We start from the raw sequence: 22,371 nt of genomic DNA on the forward strand, positions 1-22,371 counted from the left end.
CAACACATGCCTAACCCTTAACCTTACCCTAAACCTAACCAAGTCTTCACCCTAACATTAATGATTCCCCTCATGGGGACCTCCATTTTGTCCCCATAATGGAGGCGAGTCCCCACACGTGACTGTGTAAACAGATTTAGGTCCCCACAAGTATAGTAATGCTAGGCCACACACACACACACACACACACACACACACACACACACACACACACACACACACACACACACACACACACACACACACACACACACACACACACCATGTATACATCACTTCTGAGGACATGACATTGACTTACATGCATTTCCTGGAGACTTATCCTAACCTTAACCAAACACATGCCTAACCCTTAACCTTACCCTAAACCTAACCAAGTCTTCACCCTAACATTAATGATTCCCCTCATGGGGACCTCCATTTTGTCCCCATAATGGAGGCGAGTCCCCACACGTGACTGTGTAAACAGATTTAGGTCCCCACAAGTATAGTAATGCTAGGCCACACACACACACACACACACACACACACACACACACACACACACACACACACAACACACACACACACACACCACACACACACACACACACACACACACACACACACACACACACTACACACACACACACACACACACACACACACACACACACACACACACACACACACACACACACACACACACACACACACACACACACACACACACACACACACACACACACACACACACACACACACACACACACACACACACACACACACACACACACACACACACACACACACACACACACACACACACACACACACACACACACACACACACACACACACACACACACCAGTGAGTATGGAGGTGAGACAGCAGCAGCTTAAAATCACCATACATTGATTTAATGAGGGAGAACTGTGAACATGTAGATGACAAAATCAGAGAGGGGCGCAAATTATTTTCTAATTATGGACAAACTCGTACTTTTCGTTTTTGCAAAGAGAAGTTAAAAAGCCTTTCTGTTAAGCCCCATACAGTGGCAATGTTAGAGTGAGCTAGTAATAGCCATTAGATGAACTTAATGTTGAAAGAACCGTGTTATTGAGCAGGGTTTCTCTTCACAGCTCACTGGAACAGATGAAGACAGGAGGGGGCGCTGTAGCACCTGACTGACACACGTTTATCATCTCCATAAAACATGTCTCTGTGTACAGATACAAAAAATGATACGCAGTGTGTAGATCACTGAGCTTTACGTTACTATGGGTTTGTTTTGAAACTGAGTCCAGCTAGCTGTTTCCATCCGGCTTCAGTCTTTAGGCTAACGTACACAATACATCGGCATCGGATTGGTTTTCATCTTCTCAGTCATTTGAAGCAACGCAGTAATTAAGATTGTTTCTAAAATATCCTTATATTCCGATTATCGCATATTTTGTTTTGTTCTTTTTGATCTTTTCTTTTCTTTCACTGGTAGGAATTAGCCTGCATAAGATTGATGCTGTACTGTCTGAAGTTACCTTTTTTCACTGCCTGCCTGTGGCAGAGAGTATTTTATTTTATCTGCCATCTTTTAAATGTATGACTCTGTAAAGGGACACATACAGTTTAGGTGATTTAGATATCGTTAAATGTACAAAATATTGTTATTTAGTACTTGATACAAATGTACACACCAAACATATACTTGCATTATAAATTCACAAATTTGAATTACACGTGGCTCTCAGAGAGCCCTATGTGAGGTGTTTAGAGGGTCCTGTACATACAGTATGCATGTGCATTATTGAATGACCAGGCAAAAATATATTATCAATGCTTTTCAAAGAGCTTTTTAGGCCTTGGACAACAAAGAAAGGGCATCTGCAAGTTGATACTGTACATGTTGAAAACGTGTAGACTTTTATAGATCTCATCGGTTTAATCCCACCCTCAGCAGACAGCATGTGAAAGTGTCCCACATTGCTCCCATAGGCATGTCTATAGTATTGAAGTGTATGTAAATCCCTGACTGTTCACCAACTAAGAAGCGTCAGACAAAAACCATGTCATGTAAAATATGTAATGTAATCATCTAAATCAAGCTTCAATCAAGGTTTGCAATGGCCACTTCTTATATAGCTTCTGTTGAAAGAAGTTTGGAATTTAATTGCATTCAGTTAATTACATTTTTCAGACAAATAATGTTAGAAGAGAGTTTTTCTACGTGGGTCAGTGGAGCTCCCACTCAACAGATGGACTCCGGGGTCTCTGCTGGCACAATCAGAGCACTGATGTGAAACAAGCTCCCACACAGCCCGGCCAGCATGTCCAACTGCTAACCAAGTCAATAACACACAATCATCAAATCCCTGAGCTCATATGTGTGTGTGCGTGTGCGTGTGTGTGTGTATGTGTGTGTGTGGCCCCATATGGTCACACACATAACGAGTGACAGAAGTTCATAACAAGGCTACTCGAGCAGGAGTTAGTCTAAAAATACTGACTGAGGGGGAAAACACAGGGGAGAGAGGAGTGTGCGTTTTTGTGTGTTTCTGTTCAAAAGACAAAGAACAAGCTGAGTGAATGTGTCTAATTTAGAAAGAACGGCCTAATGTCTAGGCATGGGAGTAAAAGCCAGAAGCTAAGACTTTAGAGAGGACTGTGGAGTCCCAGTACCCAGCTTCACACATGACCTGGTGACCTGCCTGTACACACACGCACAGTCAAAAAACACAAATCCAGAAAGCTGGTACATGTTCAGTGTTAAGCTACTATGAATCAACTCAACACTTCCTGCACAGATGATTTATATTAAAAGGCCTTAGGTAGCAAAAAAGGCATAATCCCTCCCTTTCCGGGAAGGCACTTATTATGAAAGAGTTTGCACATGTGTAGAAGTAGATGTGATTCAAATGAATGATTGAGTGAACACAGTATTTTACAGTTTGAAGATGAGGGCCTGAAAACCCCAGGTACCAAGACAATAATACAGCCTTATACAATAAAAACTGTCCATGAACCAAGTGTTGGCAAAGCAATGTGTATTTAACTGAATGTCACTACTATAATAAATAGGAGCATAAAGAGGTATCTAAACATCGTGTTGTTTTAAAGTCATCACTTTGGTATGGGAGACACCAGAATTATGGCATGGCATTAAGTTCAAGGCAGTGACATTTGCCCTGATCATAGAGAGACATGCCTAATGAACAAAGCAAAGCATGGCTGCAGCACTAGTGCCCAAGCTGGAGCACCGTACCACACTCCTCTTCACACTGGCAATATGTCATCAAGGACACTAAGCAGACACACACTATCTTTAATGGGACACTGGCCCCCGGAGAGCCAGGCTTTCAGGGCCAGATGAAGGTTAACAGAGCGACACATGCTCTCTCTAACATGCACTTCACAGGACAACACATACAGAGAGTGCTCTTCCATGTTTGTTCGTCTTCTTATCACAACCAGCAACAGAAAAATCTAATCACATTTCATTTAACAAAAATCAGAATACAAAAAAAGTGGAAGAACTAGGAGGACACCAAAAACACAAAGGGCATCTGTGATGGCATAAGAAATTCACCAGTCTGTAAATAAACATGTACACTTTCACAACAGTAAATAATATCACTAACAACTATATACTGGACAATATAAACACATCTCTTGAAGAATTATTTCTACTTATTTATTCATTATGATATTTGAATGAAATATGATATGGGTTGCTTCTCAACACAGGGTTCACAGTTGTAGTTGCATCATAAACCCCAGGGTAACGTGTTCAGAGTGGAGAGGGTTGAGTTTGTACCTGGATCTCCATGCCTTGCTCCAGCAGCCTCTTGGCCTGATTCTCCACCTCCAGCCTAGCTCTGCTGATCAACAGCAAGTCGCTCTCAATCACTTCAATCCCACTCAGATCCACACCCTGCGACAGGTAGTCTGGAAAGACACACATAAAAACACAAATCTCAAGTTATTACGTATTCCATTTTCAAGTTATTTCTATATTTTCCAGTCTGTGATTATGCAATTTGAAGACTTAACAATATGAGGGGCCGTTATGGACATTATTCAGAAATACCGTTTACATACATGTGAAACACTCTCACACACACAACTGAAACCAAAATCATTTACAAACATATGTAAAAATCTCTCATATACACATTTGAAACGCAGCGTTGTTGAATAATATCCTCAGCGGGGTGCACAGTCTCTCCTAAGGGGACAGGAAGAGGGGCGATAGCTGACCGTCCACGTTCGATAGCGTTCTAATAGTCTCCGCTGAACTCACTAAACAGATTGGTCACTCCTCCTCCTGGCCACACTGTACAGAAGCTACCCGACGCTACAGGAGATGACCTGGTCATGATGAGCAGCTGTGCACAGTAGTCGTGCTTTAGCACAGACCTCGCCCATGTACTGTAGCAAGTGACCGTGTGTGCGTGACCAGGTCATTGGAGTGGTCACTCCAATAAGCCATTGGGGTTTTTTTCTTCCCGCATGCTGGGATGTATGCATGACATTTGTTAATCCTAAATGTATATAATTATCTATGTGTGCGTGACACTAAACATTTAGGTACATGCATTACAATTTAGTTTTTTAATCTGTAACCTGATTCGCTATTTCTTTGGTTTGTTGCATCAAAATGATCATCTCCCAAAAAACAATCCTGCTCCAAGGAGTAAGGGCATGTCAGGATTCTAATCATATACTTGATTTTAACAGCAGGGTACACACTCAGCTGCTTCTGATATGATCAAACAAGTGCAACGCCTAAAATGGAATGACATCAGCCAAACGCTCTTCATAAATCAAAACAAAATGTACAGAGTAATCTACAGCCCATAATGAGAGGAGGGGAGTGCAGGGGCCGGCTCCCTCCCAGGACTGATATTCAATCATGGAATTATGTATCTATAGCTCGAGATGTTTTGCTCTTTTTCTAGAGACAAAGACAGAGAGAGATATAAGGGAAACCAGGGCATTGGACAGGAGCCACCTTTGACCAAACTACAAAGCTTGCCAGAGATACGAAGCAACCAGTGGAGCTCTGAGTTTCTCTGTGAGAGAGGAGGGGGGGAAGAGGAAGCTTAATGTGCTCAGTCTGATGTGCCATGCTTGAAGACATGCAGCTTGCTTCCCAGAGGATGTGAAAAGATGTGCCCTTATTTCTGTGCTAAATCAGTCACATGGCAGAGCGTAGAGAGACCGTCCACACCAAGAACATCACTATAAAACTGGCTCATACTGAAGGGGATTGTGGAGTCCACACAGTGGTCAGCGCTATTATGATGTTCTTATCAGAGCCATTTATGAAGAGGAAACACCAAAAGTCATCCATATCTCGCTCTCCTCAACTCCGTGCCGTGTGGGGTCAACTGTTTTCTTAATGCTATTATTCATATTGTTGCAAATAAAAGAAATGGGGACTCTAAACATTCCATTCAATTGTGGGGATAGGATTTGTTTCTGTAAACTCTGTTGTGACTTCTTTGTTTGTGAACGCTGAAGTTAGATAATATGTTCGCTCCCACAAGCAGATAGCAGAGGAATGCACCAACATGAAACTGCTGATGGCTGGAAAAAGCCGTTTGAAATATAGCCGTTTTTAAACCCATATTATGTTCCAAACCACATCAAGCATTATTTTTAAAACAGTATGGAGCTCAAATGCTTTCTCTCTCTTGGGAATACCAGAAGGTGAGTACCTTTTATATCCAGCTTCTTTACACATACTCTCTCCAGTATAGCGTTAGCTCTGAGTGTTAGAAACATGATTCCTTTACAATATATATACTAGTATTATATTGTCCTGGTCGTGGAACGACGGATCAGCTTTTTACTCTCGCAAGGATCCTGGAGGGGGCCTGGGAGTACGCTTATCCGGTCTACATGTGTTTTGTAGACTTGGAGAAGGCGTATGACCGAGTTCCCAGGGAGTTACTGTGGGAGGTGCTGCGGGAGTATGGGGTGAGGGGGTCTCTACTCAGGGCCATCCAATCTCTGTACTCCCAAAGCGAGAGCTGTGTCCGGGTCCTCGGCAGTAAGTCGGACCCATTTCCGGTGAGGGTTGGCCTCCGCCAGGGCTGTGCTTTGTCACCAATCCTGTTTGTAATATACATGGATCGGATTTCGAGGCGTAGTCGTGGGGGAGGGGGTCTGCAGTTCGGTGGACTAAGGATTGCACCACTGCTTTTTGCAGATGATGTGGTTCTAATGGCTTCATCGGTCTGCGACCTTCAGCACTCACTGGATCGGTTCGCAACCGAGTGTGAAGCGGCTGGGATGAGGATCAGCACCTCCAAATCTGAGGCCATGGTTCTCAGCAGGAAACCGATGGACTGTCCACTCCAAGTAGGGAATGAGTCCTTACCCCAAGTGAAGGAGTTCAAGTATCTCGGGGTCTTGTTCTCGAGTGAGGGAACAATGGAGCGTGAGATGGGCCGGAGAATCGGAAGCAGCGGGAGCGGTACTGCAGTCGCTTTACCGCACCGTTGTGACGAAAAGGGAGCTGAGCCAGAAGGCAAAGCTCTCTGTCTACCGGGCCATTTTCGTTCCTACCCTCACCTATGGTCATGAAGGATGGGTCATGACAGAAAGAACGAGATCGCGGATACAAGCGGCCGAGATGGGTTTTCTCCGCAGGGTGGCTGGTGTCTCCCTTAGGGATAAGGTGAGAAGTTCGGTCATCAGGGAGGGACTCGGAGTTGAGCCGCTCCTCCTTCGCGTCGAAAGGAGCCAGTTGAGGTGGTTCGGGCACCTAGTTAGGATGCCACCTGGGCGCCTCCCTAGGGAGGTGTTCCAGGCACGTCCAGCTGAGAAGAGACCAAGGGGTAGACCTAGGACCAGGTGGAGGGATTATATCTCTTCGCTGGCATGGGAGCGCCTTGGGATCCCCCAGTCAGAGCTGGTTGATGTCGCCAGGGAAAGGAACGTTTGGGGCTCTCTGCTGGAACTGCTACCCCCGCGACCCGACCACGGATAAGCGGGAGAAGATGGATGGATGGTATTCCTTTAAACATCATCATTTAGGTTGCACACTGATAGGTGAAAAAGGATCCACGTGTAGTGCTGCCAGAGCGTACCACAAGAACACTCAATAATTTTGTTATGAGGAAAGATATTATTTGTGCTTCACAAGGGGCCCTACACATGTTCTTTCTACGTGTTCTACTCCACTGTTGTCTATGCTCAAGTGCCTATTGTTCAGAACCAGGGCCTTACAGCTGTGAGTAAAAAGCAGTTCAACTTTTCAAGTCAGAAATAGGCTGTGATGCGCCCTGGTGACAAGACGTCGTCTTCATCAAAAGGCAGAATATGAAGTAATAAAGTAATAAAAGAGCATCTGATGTGTCTTCAATATGGTTACTGTAATAAACTGAGAAGGAAAATGTCTGCAAATATCTTTTTTCCCTCTCCATAATCCTGCTGTCTGCCATGTATCTTTCTCTCACCAAAGACTGGTGTCTGGGGGGAAATGCCTCCTGATGTGTTGTGCATGACAGTAAAAACATAAGACTGGACACCATCATCTCTGCTTACACTCTCTGAATAAACACATGTAGAGGGAGAGATGAAGCACTGAGATACAATGACCAAATCATGGGAGATGTGCAACATCAGTAGTTATTGTGTTATCAGTGGACAGGTGTAACCCAGAATACAGGAGACAGCCATGATTCGCATTTGATCCATCAGTGTGCGCTGACATGGCTGTTGCCATGCCAATGCCTATTAGCCTTGGCTACTCACTAGCTACCTTCCAGATATACTCGCCAGGCAATAAAGGCAACACATCCACTGCACTAATGGTAGCCAGATTGGGACTATTAGGTAGGTACCATCCAGCAGCTGCAATGCAAACACAAACGGAGGAGGAGTGGCCAAAGTCCTAAGAGGAAGGATGCTGCCAATAGTATTGTCATGGTCACAGTTTCCTACCTGGGCTCATGAGGGAAAACAAACTTGAGAAGGAGTAAAAGGAGAAAAAAAACAAAGATTTGAAACCAAAAGAGATCTGTGTTATCCCTGCATTAGAGAGGTTTTCTGCTTACTACAGTCAGCACAAAGGTACAGAAAGGTAACAAATGAGAGGAAGAACACTTCCACTAGCTTTGTGAGTCCAATTAGTCAAGCACAGAGGTGTGAAGGGCAGGGTTTCTGCTAGGACTTTTTCTTGCCGGTCAAATGTACGGAAATAATTTATTTTACCGATCAAACTATTAAGAGTGAATATCGGCCGATAATGATCGGCGGCCAATCGATCGGAGCATCCCTAATTATTACCGGACATTTTGACCGTCAGGTTTTGAATTTACCGTTTTTTTATAAATGTTACCAGCTAAAAACCGGTAATTACCGGCTAACGGAAATCCTGGTGGGGGGGAAATTAGAAGGATAAGACAGTTTCAGAGAGGGAGTAAGGGGGCTACTGGAGGCAGACACAGAGAGAGGCAGGAAGAAGCACAGAGACAGAGAGAGAGAAAGACAAACAGAGAGACAGAAAAAGACCGACAGAGAGAGAGAGACAGAGACAGAGAGAGAGAAAGAGAAAGACAAACAGAGAGACAGAGACAGAGAGAGACGCACAGAGAGACAGAGAGAGAGAAAGACAAACAGAGAGACAGAGAGAGAGAGAGACGCACAGAGAGACAGAGAGAGAGAGAGAGAAAGAGAAAGACGCACAGAGAGACAGAGAGAGACGCACAGAGAGACAGAGAGAGAGAAAGAGAAAGACAAACAGAGAGACAGAGACAGAGAGAGACGCACAGAGAGACAGAGAGAGAGAGAGAGAAAGAGAAAGACAAACAGAGAGACAGAGAGAGACGCACAGAGAGACAGAGAGAGAGAGAGAAAGACAAACAGAGAGACAGAGAGAGAGAAAGAGAAAGACAAACAGAGAGACAGAGAAAGACCGACAGAGAGAGAGAGACAGAGAGAGAGAGAAAAAAAGACGCACAGAGAGACAGAGAGAGACGCACAGAGAGACAGAGAGAGAGAAAGAGAAAGACAAACAGAGAGACAGAGACAGAGAGAGACGCACAGAGAGACAGAGAGAGAGAAAGACAAACAGAGAGACAGAGAGAGAGAGACGCACAGAGAGACAGAGAGAGAGAGAGAGAAAGAGAAAGACAAACAGAGAGACAGAGAGAGACGCAGAGAGACAGAGAGAGAGAAAGAGAAAGACAAACAGAGAGACAGAGACAGAGAGAGACGCACAGAGAGACAGAGAGAGAGAGAGAGAGAGAGAAAGAGAAAGACAAACAGAGAGACAGAGAGAGAGAAAGAGAAAGACACACAGAGAGACAGAGACAGAGAGAGACGCACAGAGAGACAGAAAGACAAACAGAGAGACAGAGAGAGAGAGACGCACAGAGAGACAGAGAGAGAGAGAGAGAAAGAGAAAGACAAACAGAGAGACAGAGAGAGACGCACAGAGAGACAGAGAGAGAGAGAGAGAAAGACAAACAGAGAGACAGAGACAGAGAGAGACGCACAGAGAGACAGAGAGAGAGAGAGAGAGAAAGAGAAAGACAAACAGAGAGACAGAGAGAGACGCACAGAGAGACAGAGAGAGAGAAAGAGAAAGACAAACAGAGAGACAGAGACAGAGAGAGACGCACAGAGAGACAGAGAGAGAGAGAGAGAAAGAGAAAGACAAACAGAGAGACAGAGAGAGAGAGAGAGAAAGACAAACAGAGAGACAGAGACAGAGAGAGACGCACAGAGAGACAGAGAGAGACGCAGAGAGACAGAGAGAGAGAGACAGAGAGAGACGCAGAGAGACAGAGAGAGAGAAAGAGAAAGACAAACAGAGAGACAGAGACAGAGAGAGACGCACAGAGAGACAGAGAGAGAGAGAGAGAAAGAGAAAGACAAACAGAGAGACAGAGACAGATGCACAGAGCGACAGAGCGAGAGAGGAGCAGAGTGAGCAAGGCGGAGCGGCAGTATCTGATCTCTTCTGGCTCTGTGGATGCCGCTTTCTTACTGTCCAGTTTTATCCTGAAGGGACTCACTAACAAGCATCATTGAATGATGCACGATATTAAACCTCAGCCACTCAGGTTTATCACCTGTGGGCTCTATGCAACCTTTGGGGATTGAGATTACAAAGCAGGGACGGAAAGGACCCCAATGGAGCCACCGCTCACTGAGGAATGGTCTCTTTCTAAAGGTAAGCGAACACACAAGGCACAATGATGCACTTAACCTGTTTTTGCTGTTCTGATTGCAAGGCAATGTATTGCATAAAGGCACTGTAAAATCATGCTGACACATATATAGAATAATTAGACAAAATGAGTAGCTGTCGAACAGCATGAATATGGGTCTTCAAAAGAGTTAGCCGAGTTCACTGCCTTCCACAGAGACCAGTTCTCCTGTTGTAGAAAAGCTCATACAACACAAAACGAATCAGAATGTGTAATGCCACCCACAGGACAGATTCATGTTGTAGAACATACAGCTAAAAGAATTTTGCACTTTGTGCATTTAAAAGACTGTGAAGACAGGACATGAAGGCTTAGAGCTAGTGTAAGGCTGCACTTAGGAATTCTTATATTGTGGTTTATTATGTGATGAATTGTTGGTCTATAAAATGTGAGAACATATTGGAAAAAAAACTCTCATCAGTTTTTTTCATTTTAAAATGATATTTAATTTATAGAGTAATATCTGAAATATATATATTATACCTTGCTTAAACCTCTACAGAAATGCAGCCTGGGGTGTTTCTGGAACCTGGTTGTTGATAGTTATACTGTAGGTGGTTGGCTGGTTGGGGGCCGTATACGTTTTGCAAAGTAAAGGATACATCTTCCAACAGGTCACCTTTATCTGCAGCTGCTTCATCTCCCGGTGTGTAGCCGTTGTTGATTTGAATCAACCGCTGTAAAATGTGTTGCGTGTTGCTTTTATTATTTGAATTACAATATGTACTGTCAATAGAAAGTGACTAAGACAGCCGGCAGGAAACCAGTTTACTGTTTTCAGTGCTCATTTATTGACCAGCACATGACAAGAACCATCAAAGATAAAAGGCAAGGGAAAAAACTGATTAAAAACAGAAACAGGCGTCCAATTAGCACACAAGGAGTCTGTCAGGGGATGATCAAATAATTAAAAAAAAGGTGGGAGACATGATGCAATATATATACACCGTGGGGGGGGGGCTCTGATTGTGACGTGCCAGGTTGATATAACTGAAATATGACCTGCTTCTCCTTTGCAGGATCAGAGGTGGAATGTGTCTGAGAAGTGGCATAAGGAAAGGAGATGATGAAAATAAGTCATAACATGATTCACTATTCCTCTTGTGCAGTTTATGAATTTAAATGGAAATGAAGGCTGTGAATGTTCAAGAATCAAAGAATCAATCTTTTCAATTGTTCTCCAAGGATATGACCTACACACTGCTATCTGGGCTTCATTGCAACTCGATGTGAAGGGTTTAAATGGGTCAAGTCCAGAGGAGCAACCACACACACTATTCTTCTTGGAACTTTCTACCTGTATCAGGACATGATGACAAAGTGTGGTGGAGCACCTCGGGACGTATTGAGACACGTCCAATACCTGAAAAGTGGAGAGAAGTGGAGACAGTAGGGTTGTCACTGGCATCATTTTCAAGAGGGAAGCGATTGAAGGCAAAAGTCCAAGGCCTGGACAATGACAGAGCAATGCCTGAAAGGAAGCATTGATGAGAGTGCACAGCACTGATGTTGCCAGCCACATGTCCCCCAACATAGCTCTCTGTGTTTCACAAACAGACTTTTCCCTTTAGCTGAGTGGTGTTACTATCCCCAAAGCAAAAACTCATGGAAGATTTTTTATCTTTATTGTCCGTCAAATCGAAATATGTTCAAAAGAGATTGTTGTAAATCAATTGGATCAAGTGAAGAGCCATCTTTTCACGTCAGAATATGGTGGGATGGTTTGACATGGCCTACAAAGTTCCTTCTGGTCGCTTCGATTGCTGCTAAACTGTAGAGGACACTGTTGGGAGGCAGTGGTGAGTTTCCGCCCAATATCAAACATATACTCAGTTATTTTCAGTCCAAACCTTAGGGCAGGGGTGTCAAACTCAATTTCATCGCATTAGCATTATGGTTGCACTCAAAGGGCCGGTTGTAACTATATAAATATACATATATAAATACAAAATAGATATATAAAATAATGTGTTATATTACATTATTGCCTCTGAATTGGATTATTATCGGTTAAGGTAATAACTTAGTAATTATCTACGTCTGAAAGCAGAAGTCCAGGGTAAATAATTGCAACTCTCTTCAGTGCGCAAAACGAGATGAATTGTGGGACATGTAGTTTATGGGCAACCTGCTTCTGTAAAGTGCCATCGAACCGTATAATAAACGTATTATATTCTTTGCAAGCTCTTGTGGGCCACATAAAATGAAGTCGCGGGCCGGATTTGGCCCCCGGGCCTTGAGTTTGACTCCCCTGCCTTAGGGGAACCAAGGTTCATGAAAAAATAATATAGGATTCTTGCATTTGGTTTGTTCATACCATAACTCTCAAATGGCTTGTTTTCTGGTCAGATTATTCTTGTTTGTCATCCTGAGAGGGTTTAAGACAGTACAAAAATATCTCTGTCATTTTGGCTAAGGGTGTCAGGAGGTTAAGATTCAACCTGTTCTTGTACAATGTGTTATCCAACTACATCTGAAGGGAACTTTTGGCCATTGAGAAGGAGAACAAAAATCTTTGCGAGAGAAAGCCAAATCCTGTAAATGTACTCATATCTGTACACTGGTACACAATGCCTGTGTTAAGGGGGTGGACCTTCACATTTAGTTTGACGCAGACCCCCAATGCCAATGTTTGAAAGGTGGCAAAGGGTTGCAAAAATATTAGCCTTAGACAATTAAAACAATATGCCGCAAAACGATCTGCAAATTAGTATGGCACATTTCCTGTTATATAGTACTTGACGTTGACAGCGTTCTAATATCAATATGGTCACAGACTTCACATTCTACAAAAAAGAAAATGGTGTTTGGTGTTTTTGTGCAAAATATAGCGAAGGTGTACAATGAGTAAAACACTTTGAAATCTTTTTAATGTTTGCGATAGCGGTGTTGTCACAGAAAACAGTTTCCCTCCAAATAGTATTTAAGCATTCTGAAGAAATCACCAATGAACCCTGAATCCCAATGATATGGTGACTTCATGAATTATAGTACTAAGAGTAGATTTATTTTTTAAACATATTGTTATTATTGTTAATACATTTCATTTAGCTTTCACCTTTAGCCAAAACGACTTAGGATAAATGCATAAACCATTAAGATACACTGAGAACAACAAGAAAAATGCAGATGTATTCAATTCAAATAAGCCATACCATTGTAAGTGCTGGTGCATTAGCTTTAAATGAGCTTAACTCTTTAGGTGTTGATATTTAAAAAACAATGGTAGGATGTGAGGTGAATACCATATTATCAGAAGCCCATTGCCAAGGCAGCACCAGCTTTAAGTTCCCTGGTCCTGACGGTTTACCAAATCTCTGTTTTAAAAAATGGAATGCCACATGTTTTGAATATGTGTTGAATACAGCTTTTGTCTGCCATCTGTTCTCCAGGCCTCATCCTATTACCAGGATAATGCACACATCCCCAGTGTGGTTCTCTGCAGACACCATGAGCAACATGACTGTGCTTGACACTGCTGACCCCTATGACCTTGACAGGACCTCAGACAAGGCCATTTACCCTGTCAGCTTCCAGGTAATGATGCAGCCTCACATTTCAGCTATTGATATCTTTAGAAAACTGGTACATTTCCAGGTCATTGTAGGGTCGTGAACTTGGATTTATGATATTTTAACAAACCGTTTAAAAGATTTCCTGGCTAATAAAGTATGAATTATATTTTTCACATTACAATGAGCATGCACTATTATGACCAAAATATAATTGAATGTGACACTTAATGCCAACATGTTCTTTCTGTTGGTAGGTTTCTTTGACAGGCTTCCTAGTTTTGGAGATAGTTTTGGGCTTGAGCTCCAACCTGACTGTGCTTGTCCTCTACTGTATGAAACAGAACCTGATCAGCTCCGTCTCCAACATCATCACCATGAACCTGCATGTGGTGGATGTGTTGGTGAGTCCTGACCTCTATTTACATTTATCAGTTATGTTATTGCCAAAGGGATTTAACATCAAGTGGTTGGCATATTAAGACTTCTGGAGCTACAGCAGTCTGCTGCCACTAGTTTATTGCTGATGGCATTGTCTGAGAGAACAATGTCATCAGCAATACATTTGTGGTAGCAGAATGCTAGAGAGGATCGATGGATCAATCAAAAATACTTAAAAAACCCCAGGGGAAAATGTGTTTTGTGACAGTTGCACCATATCAAATGGAACGCTGGGAATGTTAATGATGCAAATATTGTTGATGAAAATGTGACCTGAACAGGCAGAAAAAACGTTATTGTCAGATATATCCTGCTGCAGGTAAGACCATCAGACCATAAGGTGCAGCCGTGTTTTCATTTAGCACATTAAACTACACTCCAGATATAACATTTGACTCCTAGCTAATGCTGTTAGCTCGTCCATGCCATTAGCCAGTGATCCTGGGTTGCCCATGTTAAGACGGCGGAGACACAGCTTATATATCCTTTATGCATAAATCTGGTCGCAACTCTCCTTCTTCGTCTTCGTTTAGCCCTGCATCCTCTCTGTCCTCCAGATTTCAGTGGGGATAGCTGTTGTTTTAACCACTATGCTCGCCTGCTTTAGCGTGATTAGCTTCTCCCTGGTGTAAACAAGGCAACCATGGAGTTTCTGTGCAACAGCGGAGTGGATGCACAACAGCAGAAAATCAATGTCGAAGAAAACAAACAAATCTTTGTCTACAGAAATATTAGAGATGTCACACCGTAATTAGTTATTAATAAAAGTTACAAATAGAAACATAACGAGTAAGATAAAAAAAAGGCTAAAAGTTAATAGTACAAATTAGCAGGAGCATCTTCAACAGACTGCATGTCAGGATGGCGCATGCACACTAGAGCTGGAGGAGATCTCTGCTCTGCTGAGGCGCCAAGAGAAAGTTAGCTTGAGCAGCACACTAATCAACTTAGCTCCGTTCTCATTACTTTCAATTCAAATAGCTTTATTGGCATGTCAAAACATGTTGTGGCATCGCATTGCATCACAACAGCTTTGGTTCTAGTTATAACTGGTGCTAAACAAAATATATAAAAAAGAACGTAATGTGGGATATAACTTAAATTCCCGTCTTGTTTCAGGTGTGTATATGCTGTATCCCGCTGACAGCCGTGGTGGTGTTCCTTCCTTTGGAGGCGGACACAGCCATGATCTGCTGTTTCCATGAGGCCTGCGTCTCGTTTGCAAGTGTAGCGACTGCTTCAACCATCCTGGCCATCACTGTAGACCGCTATGACATCTTAGTGCGGCCGGCCAACCGTGTGCTTACAATGGGCCGAGCTGTGGTTCTACTGGGATCCATCTGGGCTCTCTCCTTTTTCAGTTTCCTGGTTCCATTTATGGAAGTGGGATTCTTCATCAACTCTGATTCAGAGTTTGTGAACCAGACTGCAGTTGTCACAGTGTCTCATACTAATGAGTATTACACAGAGCTTGGTTTGTACTATCACCTACTAGCACAGATCCCTATATTCTTTTTTACAGCTTTAGTAATGCTAGTGACTTACTACAAGATCCTTCAGGCACTTAATATTCGCATTGGAACACGCTTTCAGCAGAACCTTCCTAAAAAGAAGCAAAAGAGTAAAAACACTATCTCTTTGAGCACTGCGACTCAAGTCGAGTCAACAGACGCGTCACAGAGCAGCACAGGAGTCCGGGCAGGTGGGACTGCACCTTTGGGCATGCAAGCGTCAGTGTCCGTCATCATTGCAATAAGACGAGCAGTCAAGCGACATCGGGAGAGACGGGAGAGGCAGAGACGGGTCTTCAAGATGTCTCTTCTCATCATCTCCACCTTCTTACTTTGCTGGACTCCAATAACCGTGCTAAACACCATCCTTCTCAGCACTGGGCCCAGTGATTTAACTGTTCGCCTCCGCTTAGGCTTCCTGGTGATGGCCTATGGAACCACTATCTTTCACCCCCTCCTCTATGCCTTCACGCGACAGAAATTCCAAAAAGTTTTGAAAAGCAAGATGAAGAAGAGGATGGTGTCTGTGGTAGAAGCTGACCCTACACCCAACAATTTAGTCATCCATAACTCCTGGACTGACCCCAGGAGAAACAAGAAGGTCACCTTTAAGGACACGGAAGCCAGACAAAAGTGTCTATGCTCTCAGGATATTGAGTAATGGGATTAAAGTTAACTTGTCAATCATGTAAAGTAATTGGGAATTTACCTTTTTTCACGGAACTGTGTTTGGGCTTCTTAAAATGTAATAAACTATGAATTCACTATTTTTACAGAAACAAAACAAGTCTCACAATAAGCGTCTAAATGAGCCGTGAGCGAGAAAATGCTAACGCATTTATCACAGAACTCTAGGTATAAATCGATCGATATACTTATCGGATCTGCACAAACAAGCTTTGCTAGCAAGCTGAGATTCCACAGATTCTAGAAATATAAGTATCATCACTGAGCAATCAGAACTCGCGACAGGGGAAGCAAAACCAGACAACACACAACGTAGCTTTAGGTAGCAAAAAACGCAGATATGCTCACCTTTTACTGTTATTCTGATCAAAAGTCGTGTTCAATGGCATTAAAACGAGAAAAAACGCAGCTGAAGGTTAATCCATAGGTTAATCCAATGTGTCTGTGTCACTTTGAAAAAATTATTGATAATCCATAATTCCATTTTTATGTCAAAAACTGAGTTTTCATATTAGCTGCTAATGATAGCTTCCAGAGTGTATGACAGCTTCCTGTTTTGGGTAGGCTAGGCGTCACTCTCACTCTTTATTTGGTAACGTGTGTGTATGTGGAACTTCTCCTTGATTCTATTGGCTCTAACGGTTAAAAAGAGATGTCAATCATCAGAATCGACCAAGGGGGGCCAGAGATAGGTCAAATCCACCAAAATGACCCCAGAAGTGTTTTTGTGTGCTACATTTCTCTAAAAAGGTCAAATGTCACTTGTTTTGCATCAATCTTGATACAGGGTACTTATATGTTATAGTTTGGATTCTTAAAGCTTTTAGTCTACTATCCCATCATTCAAGGGTGGTTTTCACTATAAGTAATGTGTTTTTTTTGGACGGACATACATTTACATTTTTTTACTATGTTCAATCTGAATTTACTTTAAAATAAAAAACATCTATATTGATTCTGACTCTTCTACATCCAACTCACAGGTTTATCATTGCTTTGAGAACAAAGATTATTAATTTACCCCTTTTAGAAGTTAAGTTATAGGCCCCGTCTCAGGTCGACTATTTTCATTTCCTCACTCCTCGGTCTCACCGGAAGTTGATTTGTCTGCGCCATCTTGAGTACCGTCCCATGGCTCTTATTTCTGCCAGAGGACCGAGGATCGAGGATCGAGGATCGAGGAGCGATAATGGAGGAGCGATAACCGAGGAACCACCAGACCATCCTCCGATGAAATCCTCAGATACTCGCCCCGCCCCCTTACTGTGTATCGCTCACTGATTGGACGAGGCAGTGCATGCACTGATCTGATGCTTCTTGACATGAGAGCAGTTTCCCAGCGGAGTGAAGAAAATAAATGAACCTCACGGGACTCACTCCTCAGTTTATACTGTGTTTTGTTTAAATTAATGTATCATTTAGTTACAAATATGTGATATATCTGAACAACAAAGTGGTCAAAAATCATTTTATTCATTTGTTGGAAACATTTTCATGCTCGCTTTTTTCGTTTTACATTTTCATTTATTGTCATTTCCATTCAGTCAGTCATTAAGTGCTATTAAAATGTTAATGTGCTACATATCCACACAAACAAACAAAGTGTGCAATCCAATGAAGGTTAATCCAACTGGGTTTTGATAGATAACATATCTCTTTTTCTTCTCTCGATTATTTTATTTCTATTGTGCACTCTAATCAATATTAATCTAACTATTGTTCGTTTATACATTTTAAGAATGGCGTTTATCTTTTTTGAGAATGAGTTCTTATTTGATTTTATTTATTGGGGTCTACAACAGATGATACAAATGTTTGTCTCAGTAAATGTGTGGCGGGGGTGTTTGTGAAAACAACGGGGACAGAGCTGCTGTCAGACGAACAGCTGTGCGGCGTCATCACAAACGGACGTCGCTTCACGTGACGCTCCGGAGGAAAGGACGTCCCATTGCTCTTAAAACTCATTTCCCTGCTTCTCGTGGTTTCCTTGCGTCTCTCCATGCTTCCCTGGTGGGAGGGACTAAACTCAGGGAAACGACGCAAGTGAGGGAAGCAAGGATTTCATTTAACCGACCTGAGACGGAGCCATAGTCATTTGTTCTGGGAAGTCATTTTTGAGCCTGAGACCTGAAAAACAGGCTCAGGGCTTAACAGGTTAAAGGAATGTAACAGTCCATGGCACAAATAACTGGTGTTTAGATGAAGATTATGAGTATTGTTTATGCAAAGAGAGAGATCGAAAATATTTTTGGAAAAACACAGGAAAAAATAATACAATGATGGAGAATATTGTATTAACAAGTCTAACCAGCTAAATACACATGTGCTCAATAACAATGTGGTCTGAGCAGTTTACCTAATGAATAATACATTTCTGAAAAGATGTGTTCCTTGAGATCAGAGGAATAAAGAGATAACGTGGACGCGTTACTTTAAAATAAAAAGTGAAACAATCGGCTGAATATGTGTGAGTTAAAGGATTGCATTTAAAGTTTTTTTTTTCCTCAGCACAAAAAATGTCCCTGAAGGGTACGAGCCATGATCGATGAGTGTAATTTGTTGCTATACACTTAAGAATTACATGGAGTATATGGAGCACTGCAGAAGTGCGTAGTGTTTTCTGGTTAGTGCATTATGAGACAAATGTTTATGTACAGTGATAGAGTACCTTGATATTGCTTGTCACTTCTTTGAATAAACAATTAAGAATCTGTATGCCTCTCAATGTAGATCTGGATACAGGGATTACATCAGGCCAGAGGGGGAGATTAACACGTGAAATGTTGTTTCTTCCCAACTTTCCCCAGTTTCGTCCTGTAGTGATTTATTTATTTATTCTGCGCTTGAAAACAATTGGATTTTCTTTTAAAAAGATATCTCTGTCCTCCGCTCGCAGGGCCACTAGGTGGCGATAAAGGTTATCAAGTAACCGCAGTTTGGGAAAATCTACAACTTTGAAGGAGTTTTACAAATCTCCAGTGTAAGGAATCTAAAACTTGTCTGTGTGTCCAGGCCACCAGTGTGAACCATAACACACACAGAGCAGCAAAGCCCTCTTGAAAAATTGTTGGAATTGTTTAACAACAAGCGACCTGGCACAGCAGAGACCAGAAGCAGACGCTGTACCACCTCAAGAGCTACAGAACACTCAGGACGCTGACCCCATTTAAAAGGTCTTTGCAGTCAATGGAATATTACCCAAGCAGTGTGTGTGTGCGTGTGTGTGTGTGCGTGCGTGCGTGTGTGTGTGTGTGTGTGTGTGTGCGTGCGTGCGTGCGTGTGTGTGTGTGTGAAGAAGTGGTCACAGCCTAGCAGGCGTAGGCTGTTGAAAGCACTTGCCCTTCTGATCCCCTTCTGTCACACAATGCCTGTGATAACTAAGGGAAGTACTGCAGATAGCTGTTGTGGTGGCATTCAATGCATCAATATCACTATTTGTCAGCTGACACCAGAAGGTCACAAATTGTTCTGAACCTAGCCAGCAATTGTTGGACAAAACAAACTTATCATACACCTCCCAATAATGGCATAGTCAGTCTTAAATGTACCATGAAATAGTTTAATCATGAATAACTGTGAAAGGGTGGTTGCGAAAATATTTTGTATATGTTGTACCTTCTAGTCAAGGATTAAGGACTAGCAACAAAGATTCACATTATTTTCAGTAGCTAGCCAATTCAAGTGCTCCTTTCCTTAAATATTTAACAGGCATCCAAGAATCTGAATAAATACATAAGTATGTGATCCCCTGCAGATTTTGTAGGTTTGCCCACTTGCAAATAAATGAACAGTCTATAATTGTAATGGTAGGTGTATATAAACAGTGAGAGTAAGAATATCTAAAAGAAAATCCAGAAATTGACATTATATAAAAGATAAAAATGTATTTGCATTTAACTGTGGGAAATAAGTATTTGATCCCCTTGTAAAGAAAAGGATTCTGGCTCCCACGGACCGGTTAAATAAGTTGTCTTCCTTTAAAAAAAGTACTCCTAATATCAACTTGTTACCTGTATAAAAGACACCTGTCCACCGAATCAACCAATCAGATTCCAACCTCTCCACCATGGGCAAGACCAAAGAGCTGTCTAAGGACCTCAGGGACTAGACTGTAGACCTCCACAAGGCTGGGATTGGCTACAAGACCATCCGAAAGCAGCTCGGTGTGATTATTCAGAAATGGAAGAAAGACAAAATTAGCATCAATAGCTGGAGCTCCACACAAGATCTGGCCCGTGGGGTATTGATGGTCATGAGAAAGGTGAGGGATCAGCCAAGAACTACACAGTAGGAACTTGTTAATGATCTCAAGGCAGCTGGGTCCCCAAGAAAACTATTAGTAACACACTACACCATAATGGATCAAATCATGCAGCGCCCGCCAGGTCCTCCTGCTCAAGAAGGCACATGTACGAACCGTCTGAAATTTGCCAATGAACATCTGAATGATTTAAGTCGCATTCACACCAGCCTTGTATAGTCCGGTTGAATCGAACCCTGGTGCTTTTAGCCGTTTGGTGTGGTTCGTTTGGGTTGGTGTGAACACAGTCCGAGACCTTTGAAGTTAACTAAACAACCGGACTCAGGTCCGCTTAAAAGACGTGGTCTCGGACCGCTTGCAAGTGAACTCTGGAGCGGTTCATCGCTGGTGTGAATGCAGTCCGCACCAAAACACAGCAAGTGTAGTATTTACGAGTCACAACAACACGGATGTCTTCAAAATCTTTAGCGGAAGAGTGAAGCAGAATGAAGTGTTGAACAGTGTCGTTCAAACTAAAAATGCTCCGTCAATTAGACATAAAAGTCAGAGCCACCTGTCGTCGGTGAAACCTCCTCCTTACTGCAGAACGTCTCTCATTATATGTTATAATGTTTTTTATCGCACGTCGTCTGATTATATAATCATATGTGCCGTCAGCTAGAGTCTGTTGATATGCTCTCCAAATTAACAGCAGCATGAAAATAACCTGCCAGTGCTCCATGGCGGAGGCTACTATGCTGACTATAACCCCCAGAACACCATAAGGACCATAAGAACACCCCACCGTCAAGCATGGAGGTGGAAACATTATGCTTTGGGGGTTTTCTCTGCTAAGGGGACAGGAGGACTTCCCTGCATCGAGGAGAGGATGTACGGGGCCGTACAATCTTGGCCGATAGCCTCCTTCCCTCAGCCAGGACACTGTAATGGGTCATGGATGGGTCTTCCAGCAGGACAATGACCCTGAACATACGGCCAAGGCAACACAGGAGTGGCTAAAGAAGAAGCACATTTAGGTGATGGAGCCAGTCTCTGGACCTTAATCCCATAGAAGATCTATGGAGGGAGCTGAAGCTTCGAGATGCCCGGCATCAGCCTCAAAACCTGAAGGATTTGGAGAGGATCTTCAGAGAGGAGTGGACCAACATCCTTCCTGAGATGTGCACAAACCTGGAGACCAACTAGAAGCGTCTGACCTCTGTGCGTCCAACAAGGGTTTCTCCACCAAGTACTAACACATGTTCTGCAAGGGAATCAAATACTTATTTCCCACAGTTTAATGCAAATACATTTTTATCTTTTATATAATGTACATTTCTGGATTTTCTTTTTGATATTCTTACTCTCACTGTTTATATAAACCTACCATTACAATTACAGACTGTTCATTTATTTGTAAGTGGGTACATTTACAAAATCTGCAGTGGATAAAATACTTATTTCCTCCACTGTATGTTTGTATACAGCAATGAGAAGCCTCCTATAGTCACACTGTATTATCATCAGATGAGCAAAGACCCTGCTTGGCAAATTTGTTTTTCAAGTTCCAATTAAAACATTTAATTTCGAATTAGCAATGACTTTTACAGCAAATAATATGCTTAAAAAACATGTGAACTGTTTGAAATTCGCTGGGTTTCTGCATTAGTTGGTCACAAAATGTAATCTGATCTTCATCAAGTTCATCAAGTATAGACAACAGTAATGTGCTTATGCTAAGTAAACCATTGGATTGAATAACCAGTTGAGTGTGGTG

At 42.5% G+C, this 22,371-nt stretch overlaps 2 protein-coding genes across 3 annotated transcripts in view; one reads left to right on the forward strand and one right to left on the reverse strand.

The window, feature by feature from the left end:
• Positions 1-22,371, reverse strand: part of LOC117549759 (conserved oligomeric Golgi complex subunit 5-like) — a 76,943-nt gene that overhangs the window by 22,314 nt on the left and 32,258 nt on the right. Inside the window, 1 exon segment of the mRNA XM_034221827.1 lies at positions 3,792-3,922. Within this exon segment, the coding sequence (XP_034077718.1) occupies positions 3,792-3,922 (131 nt within the window).
• LOC117549762 (G-protein coupled receptor 22-like) lies at positions 9,909-16,465 on the forward strand. 2 transcript variants are annotated; one of them, XM_034221832.1, is made up of 4 exons: positions 9,909-10,166; positions 13,596-13,740; positions 13,973-14,119; positions 15,276-16,465. In XM_034221832.1, exons 2-4 carry the CDS (start codon positions 13,618-13,620, stop codon positions 16,326-16,328), a joined length of 1,323 nt encoding a protein of 440 aa, XP_034077723.1. In that variant the 5' UTR covers positions 9,909-10,166; positions 13,596-13,617; the 3' UTR covers positions 16,329-16,465. The 2 variants fall into 2 exon arrangements, with proteins under 2 accessions (XP_034077723.1, XP_034077724.1); XM_034221833.1 differs by lacking the exon at positions 9,909-10,166 and having other exon boundaries at positions 13,553-13,740.

This window comes from Gymnodraco acuticeps, unplaced genomic scaffold (assembly GCF_902827175.1).
Source record: "Gymnodraco acuticeps unplaced genomic scaffold, fGymAcu1.1, whole genome shotgun sequence".
In the NCBI taxonomy this organism is placed as follows: Eukaryota; Metazoa; Chordata; class Actinopteri; order Perciformes; family Bathydraconidae; genus Gymnodraco; species Gymnodraco acuticeps.

Excerpts from the sequence above, each read along its gene's own strand:
- LOC117549762 (XM_034221832.1), top strand. The coding sequence starts at position 13,618 with ATGCACACATCCCCAGTGTGGTTCTCTGCAGACACCATGAGCAACATG. Across the intron at positions 13,741-13,972 it reads TTTACCCTGTCAGCTTCCAG|GTTTCTTTGACAGGCTTCCT; the intron begins GTAATGATGCAG and ends TTCTGTTGGTAG. Across the intron at positions 14,120-15,275 it reads TGCATGTGGTGGATGTGTTG|GTGTGTATATGCTGTATCCC; the intron begins GTGAGTCCTGAC and ends GTCTTGTTTCAG.